Below are 18,937 nucleotides of genomic sequence, written 5' to 3'. Positions count from 1 at the left end.
TAAAACATATTTCCAGCTTCTCCTCCTAATGGCTGTTTTACCTATGCAATTACTATTAAAAAATATATATATATGAATTGTAAATGATTTAATGTTTAGATTTCAAGTGGTTGAATTTAAATAAGTTGTACCATACAACTCCAATATTCATTATTTTAATTTTATTACAATGTTATTTCAATAGTTATAACAAATATGTAACATATGCTATATAACATGATAAATATAATTGAACTATTCCTAGTTATGTAAATTCAGTCTAAATGCATAGGTAAAAGGCCAATTTAAATGTTCTATCAGTCAGTTCTTCTGACCATTCTGTGATGTCAATAGACCTATCGAAATCCATACATTGAGAAATGAGAATGAATTTATAATCAATATTGTTACACAAGAGGAAGTGATGTAATATCCTTATTATCTAATTGAGAGTGCGCTAGGTGAAATCGAGAGGATTTTTCTAAATCTCCCGTCGGTATAGTAATTTACGTTAAAACACGTTGGTGAATTGTTCTCAATACAATTAACACAGATAATCTTTTAAACTTCTGATTGTGCTATACATTTGTGATAATAATTTGTCAAATAATACACTTTTAAAAGTCCACTATAAAGCCATAAACGCTAGAAATGATGTGAAGAATATTCATTTGCATGATCGAAGCTCCAAACTAGTTGACTTACTACACACCCAGTTTAAAGAAGGATCCAGAAACCAATTGTGAAATAATACTTTGAAAAGCAATAAATAGTTGTTTTTTTTTCTTTTCTTTTTTTTACAGTGTTAGCATTACACAAGTAACTCCCAAGGGGGTTCAAGGTCTATGAACAATGTCCACAGGAACAGTTAGATTTGTCAAGTCATGCGACTGCAGTGACACAAGAAGAGTACTTCATTATAAAAAGAAAATGTCAGTGGGTCAATCTCAATAGTAATAACTTGATTCCTCATGCCCCTCCCTCCTTGTTTCCTTCTCAAAGCACATTGGAGCAGAAGATGTGAGGGTCCTCCCCTCGGATCTATATAGCCTCATGAAACCAGACTGACCGCTGAACTCACATTTCCTGAAGTGAAACAGAATGTGACATTGTCACATTTTTACATTTACATTTGAGTCATTTAGCAGACGGTCTTATCCAGAGAGAGTTACTGTTAGATCAGTCTGGTTTCATGAGGCTAATGGAAGGTTTTTTGGGGGCAAGGAGAGAGGATGCAAGGAATCAAGGGAGTGCAACTGAGATTCACCCTGTATCTTTAAAGCCATGTTGACAGCACTATGAGGGGCCAAAGGTTGCGACCCCTGACCCCAACACACTGTGACTACTGTAAAGCAAAACACATTCACGTCTTTAGTTCTTATAAAGCAGATTCATTTTAGCCTGGTCACAGACCCATTTGTGCTGTCTTACAAACTCCTATGGGCTATGGTCATTGTCCCACCCTCAGGTGTTGGCAAGACATCACAAACAGGTCTGGGACCAGGATAGATTCATTAGTAACCCCAAGGGAAGATGTCGTCGCGCTATAGCTGCGATAAAGGACAAATAATCCTAAAATAGTTTCAATATAAACAACAGCATTTTCAAATAGTTGTTCTCCTCTATGTAAATCCTACTTACCAATGACTGTGTAAATCTGGTTGTGCTTGATAGACAAAACTAAAATTCAGGGTTTTATTCGAAAATACTCTTTTCTTTCCCCTCTGATGTCGATTTGCGCTTCGTCAACTAAACTAAACTACTAACAGTTGTTTTTCTTTGTTTTTAAAACACCAAATCAACATATATGTCCCAAATGCACCTATATGTCTTCTCAAAAATATAGCATTTCAATCATCACAAGAAAATAATAACAGTTCTATAAATATTTTTTATATCAGCAAACCTTCTTCTTTCTCATCCTCCTTTTTTGTGGCCCAGGAGTTTGCTCAGCCACAGACCGCTTCCAAGACACTGTCATCATCTTTAAGTAACCTTTTTTCAACAATAATATATTCTCTATTTTCATCTTCAAGTTTCAGGTTTTCAGGAGGGATTGGAGGTTTAAGTTTCAGAACTCCATCTCCCACCAGGTTTAGTGAGTGGATCGTCACTATTTCCTGTTGCCCACAGGCTGCTTCAGACAAAGTTCACTTCCTGCAGACACTATGGGCAAGCTGTTGTCACGGTGATGGCCTATCAGGTGACTGATGCTGTCAAATATGTGATCTTTTGTCCGCACCTTTTCAAAAGATACAAAGATGTAAAAAAATATATACATGTTTTAAAGTGAGTGACATGGGAGATATATGAATATTATTATTATTACAGATATACATATCTCTCTCTCTAGCATACTGTATCTCTCTCTCTAGCATACTGTATCTCTCTCTCTCTAGCATACTGTATCTCTCTCTCTAGCATACTGTATCTCTCTCTCTCTAGCATACTGTATCTCTCTCTCTCTAGCATACTGTATCTCTCTCTCTAGCATACTGTATCTCTCTCTAGCATACTGTATCTCTCTCTCTAGCATACTGTATCTCTCTCTCTAGCATACTGTATCTCTCTCTCTAGCATACTGTATCTCTCTCTCTAGCATACTGTATCTGTCTCTCTCTAGCATACTGTATATCTCTCTCTCTAGCATACTGTATCTCTCTCTCTAGCATACTGTATCTCTCTCTCTAGCATACTGTATCTCTCTCTCTCTAGCATACTGTATCTCTCTCTCTCTAGCATACTGTATATCTCTCTCTCTAGCATACTGTATCTCTCTCTCTCTAGCATACTGTATCTCTCTCTCTAGCATACTGTATCTCTCTCTCTCTAGCATACTGTATCTCTCTCTCTCTAGCATACTGTATCTCTCTCTCTAGCATACTGTATCTCTCTCTCTCTAGCATACTGTATCTCTCTCTCTAGCATACTGTATCTCTCCTCTCTAGCATACTGTATCTCTCTCTCTCTAGCATACTGTATCTCTCTCTCTCTAGCATACTGTATCTCTCTCTCTCTAGCATACTGTATCTCTCTCTCTCTAGCATACTGTATATCTCTCTCTCTAGCATACTGTATATCTCTCTCTCTAGCATACTGTATCTCTCTCTCTAGCATACTGTATCTCTCTCTCTAGCATACTGTATCTCTCTCTCTAGCATACTGTATCTCTCTCTCTCTAGCATACTGTATCTCTCTCTCTCTAGCATACTGTATCTCTCTCTCTCTAGCATACTGTATCTCTCTCTCTCTAGCATACTGTATCTCTCTCTCTCTAGCATACTGTATATCTCTCTCTCTAGCATACTGTATATCTCTCTCTCTAGCATACTGTATCTCTCTCTCTAGCATACTGTATCTCTCTCTCTAGCATACTGTATCTCTCTCTCTAGCATACTGTATCTCTCTCTCTAGCATACTGTATCTCTCTCTCTCTAGCATACTGTATCTCTCTCTCTAGCATACTGTATCTCTCTCTCTCTAGCATACTGTATCTCTCTCTCTAGCATACTGTATCTCTCTCTCTAGCATACTGTATCTCTCTCTCTAGCATACTGTATCTCTCTCTCTAGCATACTATATCTCTCTCTCTAGCATACTATATCTCTCTCTCTAGCATACTGTATCTCTCTCTCTCTCTAGCATACTGTATCTCTCTCTCTCTAGCATACTGTATCTCTCTCTCTAGCATACTGTATCTCTCTCTCTCTAGCATACTGTATCTCTCTCTCTAGCATACTGTATCTCTCTCTCTAGCATACTGTATCTCTCTCTCTAGCATACTGTATCTCTCTCTCTAGCATACTGTATCTCTCTCTCTCTCTCTAGCATACTGTATCTCTCTCTAGCATAGCATACTTATCTCTCTCTCTACATACTGTAAGCTCTCTCTCCTCTCTCTCTAGCATACTGTATCTCTCTCTCTAGCATACTGTATCTCTCTCTCTATAGCATACTGTATCTCTCTCTCTAGCATACTGTATCTCTCTCTCTAGCATACTGTATCTCCTCCTCTAGCATACTGTAATCTCTCTAGCATACTGTATCTCTCTCTCTAGCATACTGTATCTCTCTCTCTAGCATACTGTATCTCTCTCTCTAGCATACTGTATCTCTCTCTCTAGCATACTGTACTCTCTCTCTCTAGCATACTGTATCTCTCTCTCTCTAGCATACTGTATCTCTCTCTCTAGCATACTGTATCTTCTCTCTAGCATACTGTTATCTCTCTCTCTCTCTCGTAGCATTACTGTATCTCTCTCTCTAGATACTGTATCTCTCTCTCTAGCATACTGTATCTCTCTCTAGCATACTGTATCTCTCTCTCTAGCATACTGTATTCTCTCTCTCTAGCATACTGTATCTCTCTCTCTAGACATACTTGTATCTCTCTCTCTAGCATACTGTATCTCTCTCTCTAGCATACTGTATCTCCTCTCTCTAGCATACTGTATCTCTCTCTCTAGCATACTGTATCTCTCTCTCTTAGCATACTGTATCTCTCTCTCTAGCATACTGTATCTCTCTCTAGCATACTGTATCTCTCTCTCTAGCATACTGTATCTCTCTCTCTCTAGCATACTGTATCTCTCTCTCTCTAGCATACTGTATCTCTCTCTCTTAGCATACTGTATCTCTCTCTCTAGCATACTGTATCTCTCTCTCTAGCATACTGTATCTCTCTCTCTAGCATACTGTATCTCTCTCTCTAGCATACTGTATCTCTCTCTCTAGCATACTGTATCTCTCTCTCTAGCATACTGTATCTCTCTCCTCTAGCATACTGTATCTCTCTCTCTAGCATACTGTATCTCTCTCTCTAGCATACTGTATCTCTCTCTCTAGCATACTGTATCTCTCTCTCTAGCATACTGTATCTCTCTCTCTCTAGCATACTGTATCTCTCTCTCTAGCATACTATATCTCTCTCTCTCTAGCATACTGTATCTCTCTCTCTAGCATACTATATCTCTCTCTCTAGCATACTGTATCTCTCTCTCTCTAGCATACTGTATCTCTCTCTCTAGCATACTGTATCTCTCTCTCTAGCATCTGTACTGTACTCTCTCTCTAGCATACTGTATCTCTCTCTCTAGCATACTGTATCTCTCTCTCTAGCATACTGTATCTCTCTCTCTAGCATACTGTATCTCTCTCTCTAGCATACTGTATCTCTCTCTCTAGCATCTGTATCTAGCATCTGTATCTCTCTCTCTAGCATACTGTATCTCTCTCTCTAGCATACTGTATCTCTCTCTCTAGCATACTGTATCTCTCTCTCTCTCTCTCTAGCATACTGTATCTCTCTCTCTAGCATACTGTATCTCTCTCTCTAGCATACTGTATCTCTCTCTCTAGCATACTGTATCTCTCTCCTCTAGCATACTGTATCTCTCTCTCTAGCATACTGTATCTCTCTCTCTAGCATACTGTATCTCTCTCTCTAGCATACTGTATCTCTCTCTCTAGCATACTGTATCTCTCTCTCTAGCATACTGTATCTCTCTCTCTAGCATACTGTATCTCTCTCTCTCTAGCATACTGTATCTCCTCTCTCTAGCATACTATATCTTCTCTCTCTAGCATACTATATCTCTCTCTCTCTAGCATACTGTATCTCTCTCTCTAGCATACTGTATCTCTCTCTCTAGCATACTATATCTCTCTCTCTAGCATACTATATCTCTCTCTCTCTAGCATACTGTATCTCTCTCTCTAGCATACTATATCTCTCTCTCTAGCATACTATATCTCTCTCTCTCTAGCATACTGTATCTCTCTCTCTAGCATACTATATCTCTCTCTCTCTAGCATACTGTATCTCTCTCTCTAGCATACTGTATCTCTCTCTCTAGCATACTATATCTCTCTCTCTAGCATACTATATCTCTCTCTAGCATACTGTATCTCTCTCTCTAGCATACTATATCTCTCTCTCTCTAGCATACTGTATCTCTCTCTCTCTAGCATACTATATCTCTCTCTCTCTAGCATACTGTATCTCTCTCTCTCTCTAGCATACTGTATCTCTCTTTCTCTAGCATACTGTATCTCTCTCTCTCTCTAGCATACCTCTAGCATACTGTATCTCTCTCTCTCTCTAGCATACTGTATCTCTCTCTCTCTAACATACTGTATCTCTCTCTCTAGCATACTGTATCTCTCTCTCTCTCTAGCATACTGTATCTCTCTCTCTCTCTCTCTAGCATACTGTATCTCTCTCTCTCTCTTTCTCTAGCATACTGTATCTCTCTCTCTCTAGCATACATCTAGCATACTGTATCTCTCTCTCTCTCTCTAGCATACTGTGTCTCTCTCTCTCTAACATACTGTATCTCTCTCTCTAGCATACTGTATCTCTCTCTCTCTCTAGCATACTGTATCTCTCTCTCTTTCTCTAGCATACTGTATCTCTCTCTCTCTCTAGCATACCTCTAGCATACTGTATCTCTCTCTCTCTCTAGCATACTGTATCTCTCTCTCTCTAACATACTGTATCTCTCTCTCTAGCATACTGTATCTCTCTCTCTCTCTAGCATACTGTATCTCTCTCTCTCTCTCTCTTTCTCTAGCATACTGTATCTCTCTCTCTCTCTAGCATACCTCTAGCATACTGTATCTCTCTCTCTCTCTAGCATACCTCTAGCATACTGTATCTCTCTCTCTCTCTAGCACACTGTATCTCTCTCTCTAGCATACTGTATCGCTCTCTCTCTCTCTCTAGCATACTGTATCTCTCTCTCTAGCATACTGTATCCCTCTCTCTCTAGCATACTGTATCTCTTTCTCTCCCTCTCTCTAGCATACTGTATCGCTCTCTCTATCTCTCTCTCTAGCATACTGTATCTCTCTCTCTAGCATACTGTATCTCTCTCTCTCTAGCATACTGTATCTCTCTCTCTCTAGCATACTGTATCTCTTTCATTCCCCTTCTCTCTAGCATACTGTATATCTCTCTCTCTCTAGCATACTGTCTCTCTCTCTCTCTCTCTCTCTCTCGCATACTGTATCTCTCTCTCTCTAGAATACTGTGTCTCTCTCTCTCTCTCTAGCATACTGTATCTCTCTCTGTCTAGCATACTGTATCTCTCTCTCTCTAGCATACTGTATCTCTCTCTCTCTCTCTAGCATACTGTATCTCTCTCTCTCTAACATACTGTATCTCTCTCTCTCTCTCTAGCATACTGTATCTCTTTCTCTCCCTCTCTCTAGCATACTGTATCTCTCTCTCTCTAGCAAACTATATCGCTCTCTCTCTCTCTCTCTTTCTCACACACACCCACTGGGCACACACTAGTTGAATCAACATTGTTTCCATGTCATTTCAACAAAATTGCATTGAGCCAATGAGGAATAGACGTTGAATTGACCTCTGTGCCCAGTGGGTATTCACTCAATCACTCACCCTTTCTCTTATTTGCCTTTTCACACTAGTGTAACTCTCTCCCCCCTGCTTCTCCCTCCCTGCTCACCGTGCCCTCAGGATTCACCAGCAGTAGGTGTTTGGCCAGTCCATTGTGCATGCCCGTCAGAACGTACGACCCAGGGTTGGTGGTGCTCTTCCTAACCAGGAAGTCTCCGTCATCTACCAGTAGTTTCTCTGCGTCTCGTCGGCTCATCTCACCGTGGTACCAGGCCTGGCCTTCCAGCTCCTCCTGGGCCTTGAAGGCAGCAGAGCGCACCAACAAAGGGCTGGAGTTATCCACAGATCCAGCCTTGTGAAGGGCAGGGACCGCTGACTGGGTCAGGATGGCATCCTCAAAAGGCTCTGTGGTAGTGGGATAAAGAATATATGTAAGCAGGGAACACAAGTTGTGTAATGTATGTTACACCATTGCATTGTTGAATACTAGTTTCTGATTGGCTTGAAAAGCATTCTATAGCATGCATTATTTAAGTGAAGAAGAAGCCCGGTGTTTGGTGGATATATTGGCATGGGTGTTGTTAGGCCCGAGACGAAGTTCAAGCAACAGACACATCTCAACATCAACTGTTCAGAGGAGTCTGCGTGAATCAGGCCTCATGGTCGAATTGCTGCAAAGAAAAATCGCTACTAAAGGACACCAACGCGTCGTGGAACCCACCTTTCACATCGTTTCTACATTTGGTTTTAGAACGCATAGCCCCTGGTTGATTATAACTTCCATAATGGATGGTGAGATGTGTTACTGTGCTATATGTCTGTGTAGTCATACATGAATACTTCCCTAGTTTTATTCCTGGAAATAATGACACTATGTGTAGGCACTCGGTAGTAATTGAAATATTATTCAGTAAATTGTTCACATACTGTAAATGAGGAGGAAGAACCTGGATGAAGGAACCTAATATAACCAAGATGTCACCTCATTCCCCGCCTCCATTAAGACACACGTGGTTCTTCATTCACCTCTACACTATATTCATAAGGAGCAACGTGGCATTCATGTCATTTGTTTGACAGATATATCACCTATATCTGAATAACGTGCAGTTTACATGTTACCCTCAAGTTGTGGGGAGGTTGTGGGGAGGTTGTGGGAAGCCACGACAATCATAGTGTCTACAGCACAGGAGGCTGCTGAGGGGAGGACGGCTCATAATTATGGCAAGAACAGAGTTAATGGAATGGCATCAAATACATGGAAACCATGGAAACCGTGGAAACCATGGAAACCGTGTGTTTGTTAACACTCCACTTATTCTGTCCCAGCCATTACCACGAGCCCATCCTCCCAAATCAAGGTTCCGCCAGCCTCCTGTGGTCTACAGTGATATCTCCCTTTTGTTTTGGACCTGACACAAGGTAATTATAGCACAAAGCAACCCCCTGGAAACAACAGCCAGATCACCCTCTATAATTACAATCATGTCTCGTGGTTGGACCAGTGTTATTACTGTTAACAATTAGCGATTAGTGGTAAGGTTATTCTTATACAGGTTCAATAGGAATTATACTAGTGTTATTAGCATAAACATTTTAGCAGTGAGGTTCTTCTTTTTATAAGTATGTTCAGCCGGTCCTAAATCACTCCCTATCCATCCCCCTTGTTCCCTTACACCTCTATGTTAATATGTCTAAGGATAAGTATAAGCAGAGTAGTGGTAAAGCTACAGATCTGTAAACATTGAAGGGCTAGGGCCAAGGGGAGGGGTAGAAATCGTAATAGGACCGGATCATTGGATAGGATTATGCTAGTGTTAACAGCAATTAGCGTTTAGCAGTTAGTTCCTTCTTCTTGTCGATGTTGAATGGGAATATTCTAGTGCAATTAGCGATCCGCGGTTAGTTCCTTCTTCTCATAGATGTTGAATAGGAATATGCTATTAGTTATTAGCATTAGCCATGTCAGCGTTGGGTTAGTTCTTCTTACTCATGTCAAACAGGTCTTTCCTTGGACTGTCTTTGGCTGCTGTCCCCGCTGCCCCTTCTGCCCCCATGCTGTCCTGTTCAGCCTGCAGGGCTGCCAGCACCTGGGCGTCGATCTGCTGGGTGTTCACGTACGTAGGCACATCCCCAGTTTTTGGTACTGTACTCTTCCCCTCCGGCAGACTGTAGATGTCACATGATCCTAGACATCAAAGCAAAAGTTAAAAGCAAGAAAGACTCATTTATATTTTTCTATATAGTCTCTCTCTTCTTACCTGGGGGGGGGGGGGGGGGGGGGGGGAGTTATGAGTTAATAGAAACGAGGGATGCATATCTTTCACTTTCAAGACGATTAGACACGTATCTATGGGCTCTAATACAATACAGGAACGATACGTATCTAGATACATGGGCTCTAATACAATACAGGAACGATACGTATCTGAACTCAGCAAAAAAAAAGAAACGTCCCTTTTCAGGACCCTGTCTTTTAAAAATCCAAATAACTTCACAGATCTTCATTGTAAAGGGTTTAAACACTGTTTCCCATGCTTGTTCAATGAACCATAAAGAATGAATTAACATGCATCTGTGGAACGGTCATTAAGACACTAACAGAAGCTAATCCAGAAGCTAGTTCAGAAGCTAGTTAGCTCCTTTACTGGCAAATCGTTTTGTGGTCATCAGCTATCCTTTAGCTCGAAAATCTATCGCCAGTTCTGTACGGCGCAGCGCGGCTCGGAACGGAACATACCGGACCAATTTTTCTCTCCATGTCCCTGGACATTCATACCCGGATCTCACAGCTAGCTAGCTGCTATCCGTGTGACCATCGGAGCTAGCAAGCTCCGTCAATCACTCCTGAGTTCCATCAATCACACCTGGGCTGCAGTCACCTATCCGGACCCGTTTTACTGCCTTCGCGGAGCCCCACCGGGCCTTCACAACTGGACTGCCGACGTTATCTACCCGAAGGAGTTATTCGGCCGGCTCCTCCGTCGCGACGTTACCTGAACGCCCATCTGCGGCCTGCTAACCGTTAGCTGTCTTACCGGCTGCTATCTGAATAGACAATCGGACAATTTTTTTATTATTATTTTTTTTAAATTATTTTTTAAATTATTATTATTATATTTTCTTCTTGGGCCTCTATAACTATATCTATTGTTTTTATTTTTGTTGTTGTTGTGTGATTTGGATTAATCCCCTCTACCACACGGAACCCCACTAATCTACTGACGGAACGTAAGGGGTGGCTAACAGACCTCCATCCTATGCTAGCTTGCTACCGATGCCCTGGCTAGCTGTCTAAATCACCAACCAACCTCTCCACTCACCGGACCCTTTTGATCACTCGACTAAGCATGCCTATCCTTAATGTCAATATGTCTTGTCCATTTCTGTTCTGGTTAGTGTTTATTGGCTTATTTCACTGTAGAGCCTCTAGTCCTGCTCACTATACCTTATCCAACCTATTAGTTCCACCACCCACACATGCAATGACATCTCCTGGTTTCAACGATGTTTCTAGAGACAATATCTCTCTCTTCATCACTCAATACCTAGGTTTACCTCCACTGTATTCACATCCTGCCATACATTTGTCTGTACATTATACCTTGATGCTATTTTATCGCCCCCAGAAACCTCCTTTTACTCTATGTTCCAGACGTTCTAGACGACCAATTCTCATAGCTTTTAGCCGTACCCTTATTCTACTCCTCCTATGTTCCTCTGGCGATGTAGAGGTGAATCCAGGCCCTGCAGTGCCTAGCTCCACTCCTATTCCCCAGGCGCTCTCTTTTGACGACTTCTGTAACCGTAATAGCCTTGGTTTCATGCATGTTAACATTAGAAGCCTCCTCCCTAAGTTTGTTCTATTCACTGCTTTAGCACACTCTGCCAACCCGGATGTTCTAGCTGTGTCTGAATCCTGGCTTAGGAAGACCACCAAAAATTCTGAAGTTTTAATTCCAAACTACAACATTTTCAGACAAGATAGAACTGCCAAAGGGGGCGGTGTTGCAATCTACTGCAAAGATAGCCTGCAGAGTTCTGTCCTACTATCCAGGTCTGTACCCAAACAATTTGAACTTCTACTTTTAAAAATCCACCTCTCTAAAAACAAGTCTCTCACCGTTGCCGCCTGCTATAGACCACCCTCTGCCCCCAGCTGTGCTCTGGACACCATATGTGAACTGATTGCCCCCCATCTATCTTCAGAGTTCGTGCTGCTAGGCGACCTAAACTGGAACATGCTTAACACCCCAGCCATCCTACAATCTAAACTTGATGCCCTCAATCTCACACAAATAATCAATGAACCTACCAGGTACCTCCCCAAAACCTTAAACACGGGCACCCTCATAGATATCATCCTAACCAACTTCCCCTCTAAATACACCTCTGCTGTCTTCAACCAAGATCTCAGCGATCACTGCCTCATTGCCTGCATCCGTAATGGGTCAGCGGTCAAACGACCTCCACTCATCACTGTAAAACGCTCCCTGAAACACTTCTGCGAGCAGGCCTTTCTAATCGACCTGGCCGGGGTATCCTGGAAGGATATTGATCTCATCCCGTCAGTAGAGGATGCCTGGATATTTTTTAAAAATGCCTTCCTAACCATCTTAAATAAACATGCCCCATTCAAGAAATTTAGAACCAGGAACAGATATAGCCCTTGGTTCTCCCCAGACCTGACTGCCCTTAACCAACACAAAAACATCCTATGGCGTTCTGCATTAGCATCGAACAGCCCCCGTGATATGCAGCTGTTCAGGGAAGCTAGAAATCATTATACACAGGCAGTTAGAAAAGCCAAGGCTAGCTTTTTCAAGCAGAAATTTGCTTCCTGCAACACTAACTCAAAAAAGTTCTGGGACACTGTAAAGTCCATGGAGAATAAGAACACCTCCTCCCAGCTGCCCACTGCACTGAAGATAGGAAACACTGTCACCACTGATAAATCCACCATAATTGAGAATTTCAATAAGCATTTTTCTACGGCTGGCCATGCTTTCCACCTGGCTACTCCTACCCCGGACAACAGCACTGCACCCCCAACAGCAACTCGCCCAAGCCTTCCCCATTTCTCCTTCTCCCAAATCCATTCAGCTGATGTTCTGAAAGAGCTGCAAAATCTGGACCCCTACAAATCAGCCGGGCTAGACAATCTGGACCCTTTCTTTCTAAAATTATCTGCCGAAATTGTTGCCACCCCTATTACTAGCCTGTTCAACCTCTCTTTCGTGTCGTCTGAGATTCCCAAAGATTGGAAAGCAGCTGCGGTCATCCCCCTCTTCAAAGGGGGGGACACTCTTGACCCAAACTGCTACAGACCTATATCTATCCTACCGTGCCTTTCTAAGGTCTTCGAAAGCCAAGTCAACAAACAGATTACCGACCATTTCGAATCTCACCATACCTTCTCTGCTATGCAATCTGGTTTCAGAGCTGGTCATGGGTGCACCTCAGCCACGCTCAAGGTCCTAAACGATATCTTAACCGCCATCGATAAGAAACATTACTGTGCAGCCGTATTCATTGATCTGGCCAAGGCTTTCGACTCTGTCAATCACCATATCCTCATCGGCAGACTCGACAGCCTTGGTTTCTCAAATGATTGCCTCGCCTGGTTCACCAACTACTTCTCTGATAGAGTTCAGTGTGTCAAGTCGGAGGGTCTGCTGTCCGGACCTCTGGCAGTCTCTATGGGGGTGCCACAGGGTTCAATTCTTGGACCGACTCTCTTCTCTGTATACATCAATGAGGTCGCTCTTGCTGCTGGTGAGTCCCTGATCCACCTCTACGCAGACGACACCATTCTGTATACTTCCGGCCCTTCTTTGGACACTGTGTTAACAACCCTCCAGGCAAGCTTCAATGCCATACAACTCTCCTTCCGTGGCCTCCAATTGCTCTTAAATACAAGTAAAACTAAATGCATGCTCTTCAACCGATCGCTACCTGCACCTACCCGCCTGTCCAACATCACTACTCTGGACGGCTCTGACTTAGAATACGTGGACAACTACAAATACTTAGGTGTCTGGTTAGACTGTAAACTCTCCTTCCAGACCCATATCAAACATCTCCAATCCAAAGTTAAATCTAGAATTGGCTTCCTATTTCGCAACAAAGCATCCTTCACTCATGCTGCCAAACATACCCTTGTAAAACTGACCATCCTACCAATCCTCGACTTTGGCGATGTCATTTACAAAATAGCCTCCAATACCCTACTCAACAAATTGGATGCAGTCTATCACAGTGCAATCCGTTTTATCACCAAAGCCCCATATACTACCCACCATTGCGACCTGTACGCTCTCGTTGGCTGGCCCTCGCTTCATACTCGTCGCCAAACCCACTGGCTCCATGTCATCTACAAGACCCTGCTAGGTAAAGTCCCCCCTTATCTCAGCTCGCTGGTCACCATAGCATCTCCCACCTGTAGCACACGCTCCAGCAGGTATATCTCTCTAGTCACCCCCAAGACCAATTCTTTCTTTGGCCGCCTCTCCTTCCAGTTCTCTGCTGCCAATGACTGGAACGAACTACAAAAATCTCTGAAACTGGAAACACTTATCTCCCTCACTAGCTTTAAGCACCAACTGTCAGAGCAGCTCACAGATTACTGCACCTGTACATAGCCCACCTAAAATTTAGCCCAAAGAACTACCTCTTTCCAAACTGTATTTAATTTTTATTTATTTATTTATTTTGCTCCTTTGCACCCCATTATTTTTTTATTTCTACTTTGCACATTCTTCCATTGCAAAACTACCATTCCAGTATTTTACTTGCTATATTGTATTTACTTTGCCATCATGGCCTTTTTTTGCCTTTACCTCCCTTCTCACCTCATTTGCTCACATTGTATATAGACTTGTTTATACTGCATTATTGACTGTATGTTTGTTTTTACTCCATGTGTAACTCTGTGTCGTTTTATCTGTCGAACTGCTTTGCTTTATCTTGGCCAGGTCGCAATTGTAAATGAGAACTTGTTCTCAACTTGCCTACCTGGTTAAATAAAGGTAAAATAAATAAAATAAAAAAAACAGCTTTCAGATGGTAGGAAATTAAGGTCACAGTTATGAAAACTTAGGACACTAAAGAGGCCTTTCTACTGACTCTGAAAAACACCAAATGAAAGATGCCCAGGGTCCCTGCTCATCTGCGTGAACGTGCCTTAGGCATGCTGCAAGGAGGCATGAGGACTGCAGATGTGGCCAGGGCAATAAATTGCAAAGTCCGTACTGTGAGACGCCTAAGACAGCGCTACAGGGAGACAGGACGGACAGCTGATCGTCCTCGCAGTGGCAGACCACGTGTAACAACACCTGCACAGGAACGGTACATCACACCTGCGGGACAGGTACAAGATGGCAACAACAACTGCCCGGGTTACACCAGGAACGCAGTCTGAATGCTCAGACTGTCCGCAATAGAATGAGAGAGGCTGGACCGAAGGCTTGTAGGCCTGTTGTAAGGCAGGTCCTCACCAGACATCACCGGCAACAACGTCGCCTATGGGCACAAACCCACCATCGCTGAACCAGACAGGACTGGCAGACAGGACTAGTCTTCACTGATGAGTCTCGGTTTTGTCTCACATGGGGTGATGGTCAGATTTGTGTTTATCATTGAAGGAATGAGCCTTACACCGAGGCCTGTACTCTGGAGCGTGATCGATTTGGACGTGGAGGGTCCATCATAGTCTGGGGCGGTGTGTCACAGCATCATCGGACTGAGCTTGTTGTCATTGCAGGCAATCTCAACGCTGTGCGTTTACAGGGAAGACATCCTCCTCCCCCATGTGGTACCCTTCCTGCAGGCTCGTCCTGACATGACCCTCCCGCATGACAATGCCACCAGCCATACTAGTCGTTTTGTGCGTGATTTCCTGCAAGACAGGAATGTCAGTGTTCTGCCATGGCCAGCGAAGAGCCTGAATCTCAATCCCATTGAGCACATTTGGGACCTGTTGGATCGGAGTGTTGAGGGCTAGGGCCATTCCCCCCAGAAATGTCCAGGAACTTGCAGGTGCCTTGGTGGAAGTGTGGGGTAATATATCAAACTGGCAAATCTGGTGCAGTCCATGAGGAGGAGATGCACTGCAGTACTTAATGCAGCTGGTGGCCACATCAGATACTGACTGTTCCTTTTGATTTTGACCACCCTTTGTTCAGTGAAACATTATTACCTTTCTGTTCATCACATGAGTCACTGAGTCACGTCCTGACCATAGAGAGCCCTCGGGGTTCTCTATGGTGTTTTAGGTCAGGTCGTGACTCAGGTGGTGTTCTAGTCGTTATATTTCTATGTTGGTGTTTTAGTATGGTTCCCAATTAGAGGCAGCTGATTATCGTTGGGGATCATACTTAAGTTTTCCATTGTTCCCACCTGTTTTGTGGGATATTGGTTGTGTTAGTGTTTTGTGCACTACGGCTTTCACGTTCGTGTTGTTTAATGTTTTTGATAGTTTCACTGTGTAATAAAGTATATGGAACTCATGGGTCTGTTCCCATCGACGATTGTGACAACATGTCTGTGGAACTTGTTCAGTTTATGTCTCAGTTGTTGAATCTTGTTATGTTCATACAAATATTTACACATGTTAAGTTTGCTGAAAATAAACGCAGGTGACAGTGAGAGGACGTTCCTTTTAGATGTTTAGATGCATGGGATCCGATACGATACATGAACGACACGTTTTAGTTTGAAACGATTTGGTGCCGATTCTATTTGTTTAGAGTAACGAAACGATTTGGTTCGATGCGATACGATTCAATGCACACATTTATTGAATAAACACATTCATTTTCCATTCTAAATTAAAATCTGCTGCTGATGGAGCTCATGAGCTGGGCCTCTCTGAGCTGGGCCTCTCTGAGCTGGGCCTCTCTGAGCTGGATCTGTCTGAGCTGGATCTGTCTGAGCTGGGCCTCTCTGAGCTGGGCCTCTCTGTGCTGGGCCTCTCTGAGCTGGGCCTCTCTGAGCTGGGCCTCTCTGAGCTGGGCCTCTCTGAGCTGGATCTGTCTGAGCTGGATCTGTCTGAGCTGGGCCTCTCTGAGCTGGGCCTCTCTGAGCTGGGCCTCTCTGAGCTGGGCCTCTCTGAGCTGGGCCTCTCTGAGCTGACGTGTGTGTGTGTCAACGTTTCGACCAATAAAAAAGATAGAAAAGCTGATAAATAAAATTGTCTGGGAAAAGAAGAAAAAACACCATTGTGAAGTAACGCTTTTTAGCCTCTTCATTGATGGAAATACATTTTACCGGTCATGCCCCTCCGTCTATAGGTTAATTTGCATAATTTAGTGTACTTAAGTCGGCACTCGTGTACAGTGTATTCGTTATGGATTTGATCACATGCGTACAGCATACAGATACAGTCTTTGAGCGTAAAATCTGTCAGACAGCGCGAGAGCTGCTGCTACAACATCTCAAACAGCAAATGCAAAATGCAAAGGCAACGGAAGGCAAGTCACACACCACTTTGCAATGAGCTGAAGGCAGTATGCATTTTGAAAACAGATACTTAACTGTTTGAAAGTTTTATTACATATTATGAGGCATGTCTTACCTGGCTTCAAAGTAGCCTAGCCAAAATCTGACCATATCTGTGGAGCACAATTATCTTTATATAACTTGTAATAAAAGCATGGATGAGTCTCTGTATCAGCCTGAGAGAGAAACGGCCGTACCTTGGCAATGTTCCTCAGGTGGTAAAAAGCTATTTTGGTCCTAAGATTATGTTTAGTTAAATTTGACTGGGACCGATACGTAATGGTCAATCGTAATGGTGAGCGAGAGAGACGGTGAGACAGAGAGAGAGCAAGAGACAGAGAACGACAGACAGAGAGAGAAAGCTAGAGACAAACAGAAAAAAAGAGAGAGATTGTGACATATCCAGAAAGATATCCAAAGAGAGAGAGAGAGAGAAAGAGAGAAAGAGAGACCAGAGACAGATAGATCCTCTTTTACCCTGTTGAACGAGTATCCCAGTAGGCCTCCTGTCCGCTCCCCAGATCTCGCCACAGTGTCTACCCTGGTAGTAAGTCTGGTCCACCCCAGCCCCTGGGGCCTGCTGCTCGAGGGACAGACACAGGAAAAACAACAGAATGAGTCAGAGAAAAATAAAGATAAAAAACAGCAACTCTTCTGCAAGGTCTGTATTCCTTCCTTCCTCTGTCAACAGGATCCATCTCTTTCATGATTGGGAAGCAAATCAAATCCCAGAGGCTAACAGGATGTATTTCTAGACTGTGGTGACGTATGTAGGCCCTGGGTACCTTAGGAAGAGGTAGCATGGATGAGGTAGGAAAGATTAGGGTAGGATGGATGAGGTTGGTGTGGCTAAGGTATAATGTATGAGGTAGGTGTGGATGAGGTAGGATGGATGAGGTAGGTGTGGATGAGGTAGATGTCGATGAGGTAGGATGGATGAGGTAGATGTGGATGAGGTAGGTGTGGATGAGGTTGATGGAGATGCGGTAGAATGGATGAGGTAGACTCTGGATGAGGTAAGATGGATGAGGTTGGTGTGGATGAGGTGGGATGGATTAGGTTGGTGTGGGTGAGGTTGGTAAGGATGAGATTGCCAAGTGAGGATGAGGTTGTTGTGGATGCGTTTGGATGGATTAGGTAGGTGTGGATGAGGTAGGATGGATGAAGTAGGATAGACGAGGTGAGTGTGGATGAGGTAGGATGGATTAGGTAGGTGTGGATGAGGTTGGATGGATGAGGTTGGTGTAGATGAGGTTGGATGGATGATGTAGGTGTGGATGATGTAGGTGTGGATGAGGTTGGATTAGATGAGGTAGGCGTGGATGAGGTTGGATTAGATGACGTAGGCGTGGATGAGGTTGGATGGATGAGGTAGGTGTGGATGAGGAAGGATGGATGAGGTAGGTGTGGATGAGGTTGGATGGATGAGGTAGGTGTGGATGAGGAAGGATGGATGAGGTAGGTGTGGATGAGGTTGGATGGATGAGGTAGGTGTGGATGAGGTTGGATGGATGAGGTTGGTGTAGATGAGGTAAGTGTGGAATGGACATCCTGGGAATTATATTTCTAACTGGTGATGACGTACCTACACATCATGTTGATTTGTGGTACTGTGTGGCTCAGTTAGTGCAACGCCAGCGAAGCCAAGATAGTGGGTTCATGTCCCGCAGTGCTCACATAAACCATGTATGTAGTCACTGTTCCAAACTGTGTTGAACTCTTTGCATAAAAGCATCTGCTAAGTGGTATATATTTTTAGAGCTAGGTGGATGGTGAGGTAGGTGTGACCAGGTTTTCTGTGTCTCAGTCTGGTTGGTTGGTCCGGCCTAGCCTGATATTTATGAACCATCCAGGGGGCATATCTTATTATGATATTACTATAGGGAGGTGGATGAGGTAGAATTGAATGAGGTAGAATTTTAAATATATATATTTATTTAACTCGGCAAGTCAGTTCAGAACAAATTCTTATTTACAATGATGGCCTACCCAATCCTGGGACAATTGTGCAGCGCCCTATGGGACTCCCAATCACGGCTGGATGTGATACAGCCTGGATTCAAACCAGGGACTGTAGTGACACCTCTTGCACTGAGA

General features: G+C 43.3%; 1 protein-coding gene across 1 annotated transcript in view; it reads right to left on the bottom strand.

Annotated features, from left to right (window-relative positions):
* Positions 1-755: 755 nt before the first annotated feature.
* Positions 756-18,937, bottom strand: part of shc3 (SHC (Src homology 2 domain containing) transforming protein 3) — a 67,622-nt gene continuing 49,440 nt past the window's right edge. The window contains exons 9-12 of the mRNA XM_031826154.1: positions 17,318-17,420; positions 9,333-9,530; positions 7,452-7,747; positions 756-2,221 (exon numbers count right to left, since the gene is read on the bottom strand). Coding sequence (XP_031682014.1) covers positions 2,093-2,221; positions 7,452-7,747; positions 9,333-9,530; positions 17,318-17,420 — 726 coding nt within the window. The 3' untranslated portion in view covers positions 756-2,092. The remainder of the gene's footprint in view (positions 2,222-7,451; positions 7,748-9,332; positions 9,531-17,317; positions 17,421-18,937) is intronic.

Source organism: Oncorhynchus kisutch, linkage group LG6, assembly GCF_002021735.2.
Source record: "Oncorhynchus kisutch isolate 150728-3 linkage group LG6, Okis_V2, whole genome shotgun sequence".
Classification (NCBI taxonomy): domain Eukaryota; kingdom Metazoa; phylum Chordata; class Actinopteri; order Salmoniformes; family Salmonidae; genus Oncorhynchus; species Oncorhynchus kisutch.
Note: the sequence above shows the minus strand (reverse complement) of the source record. Positions and strands in the feature narration are given on the sequence as shown.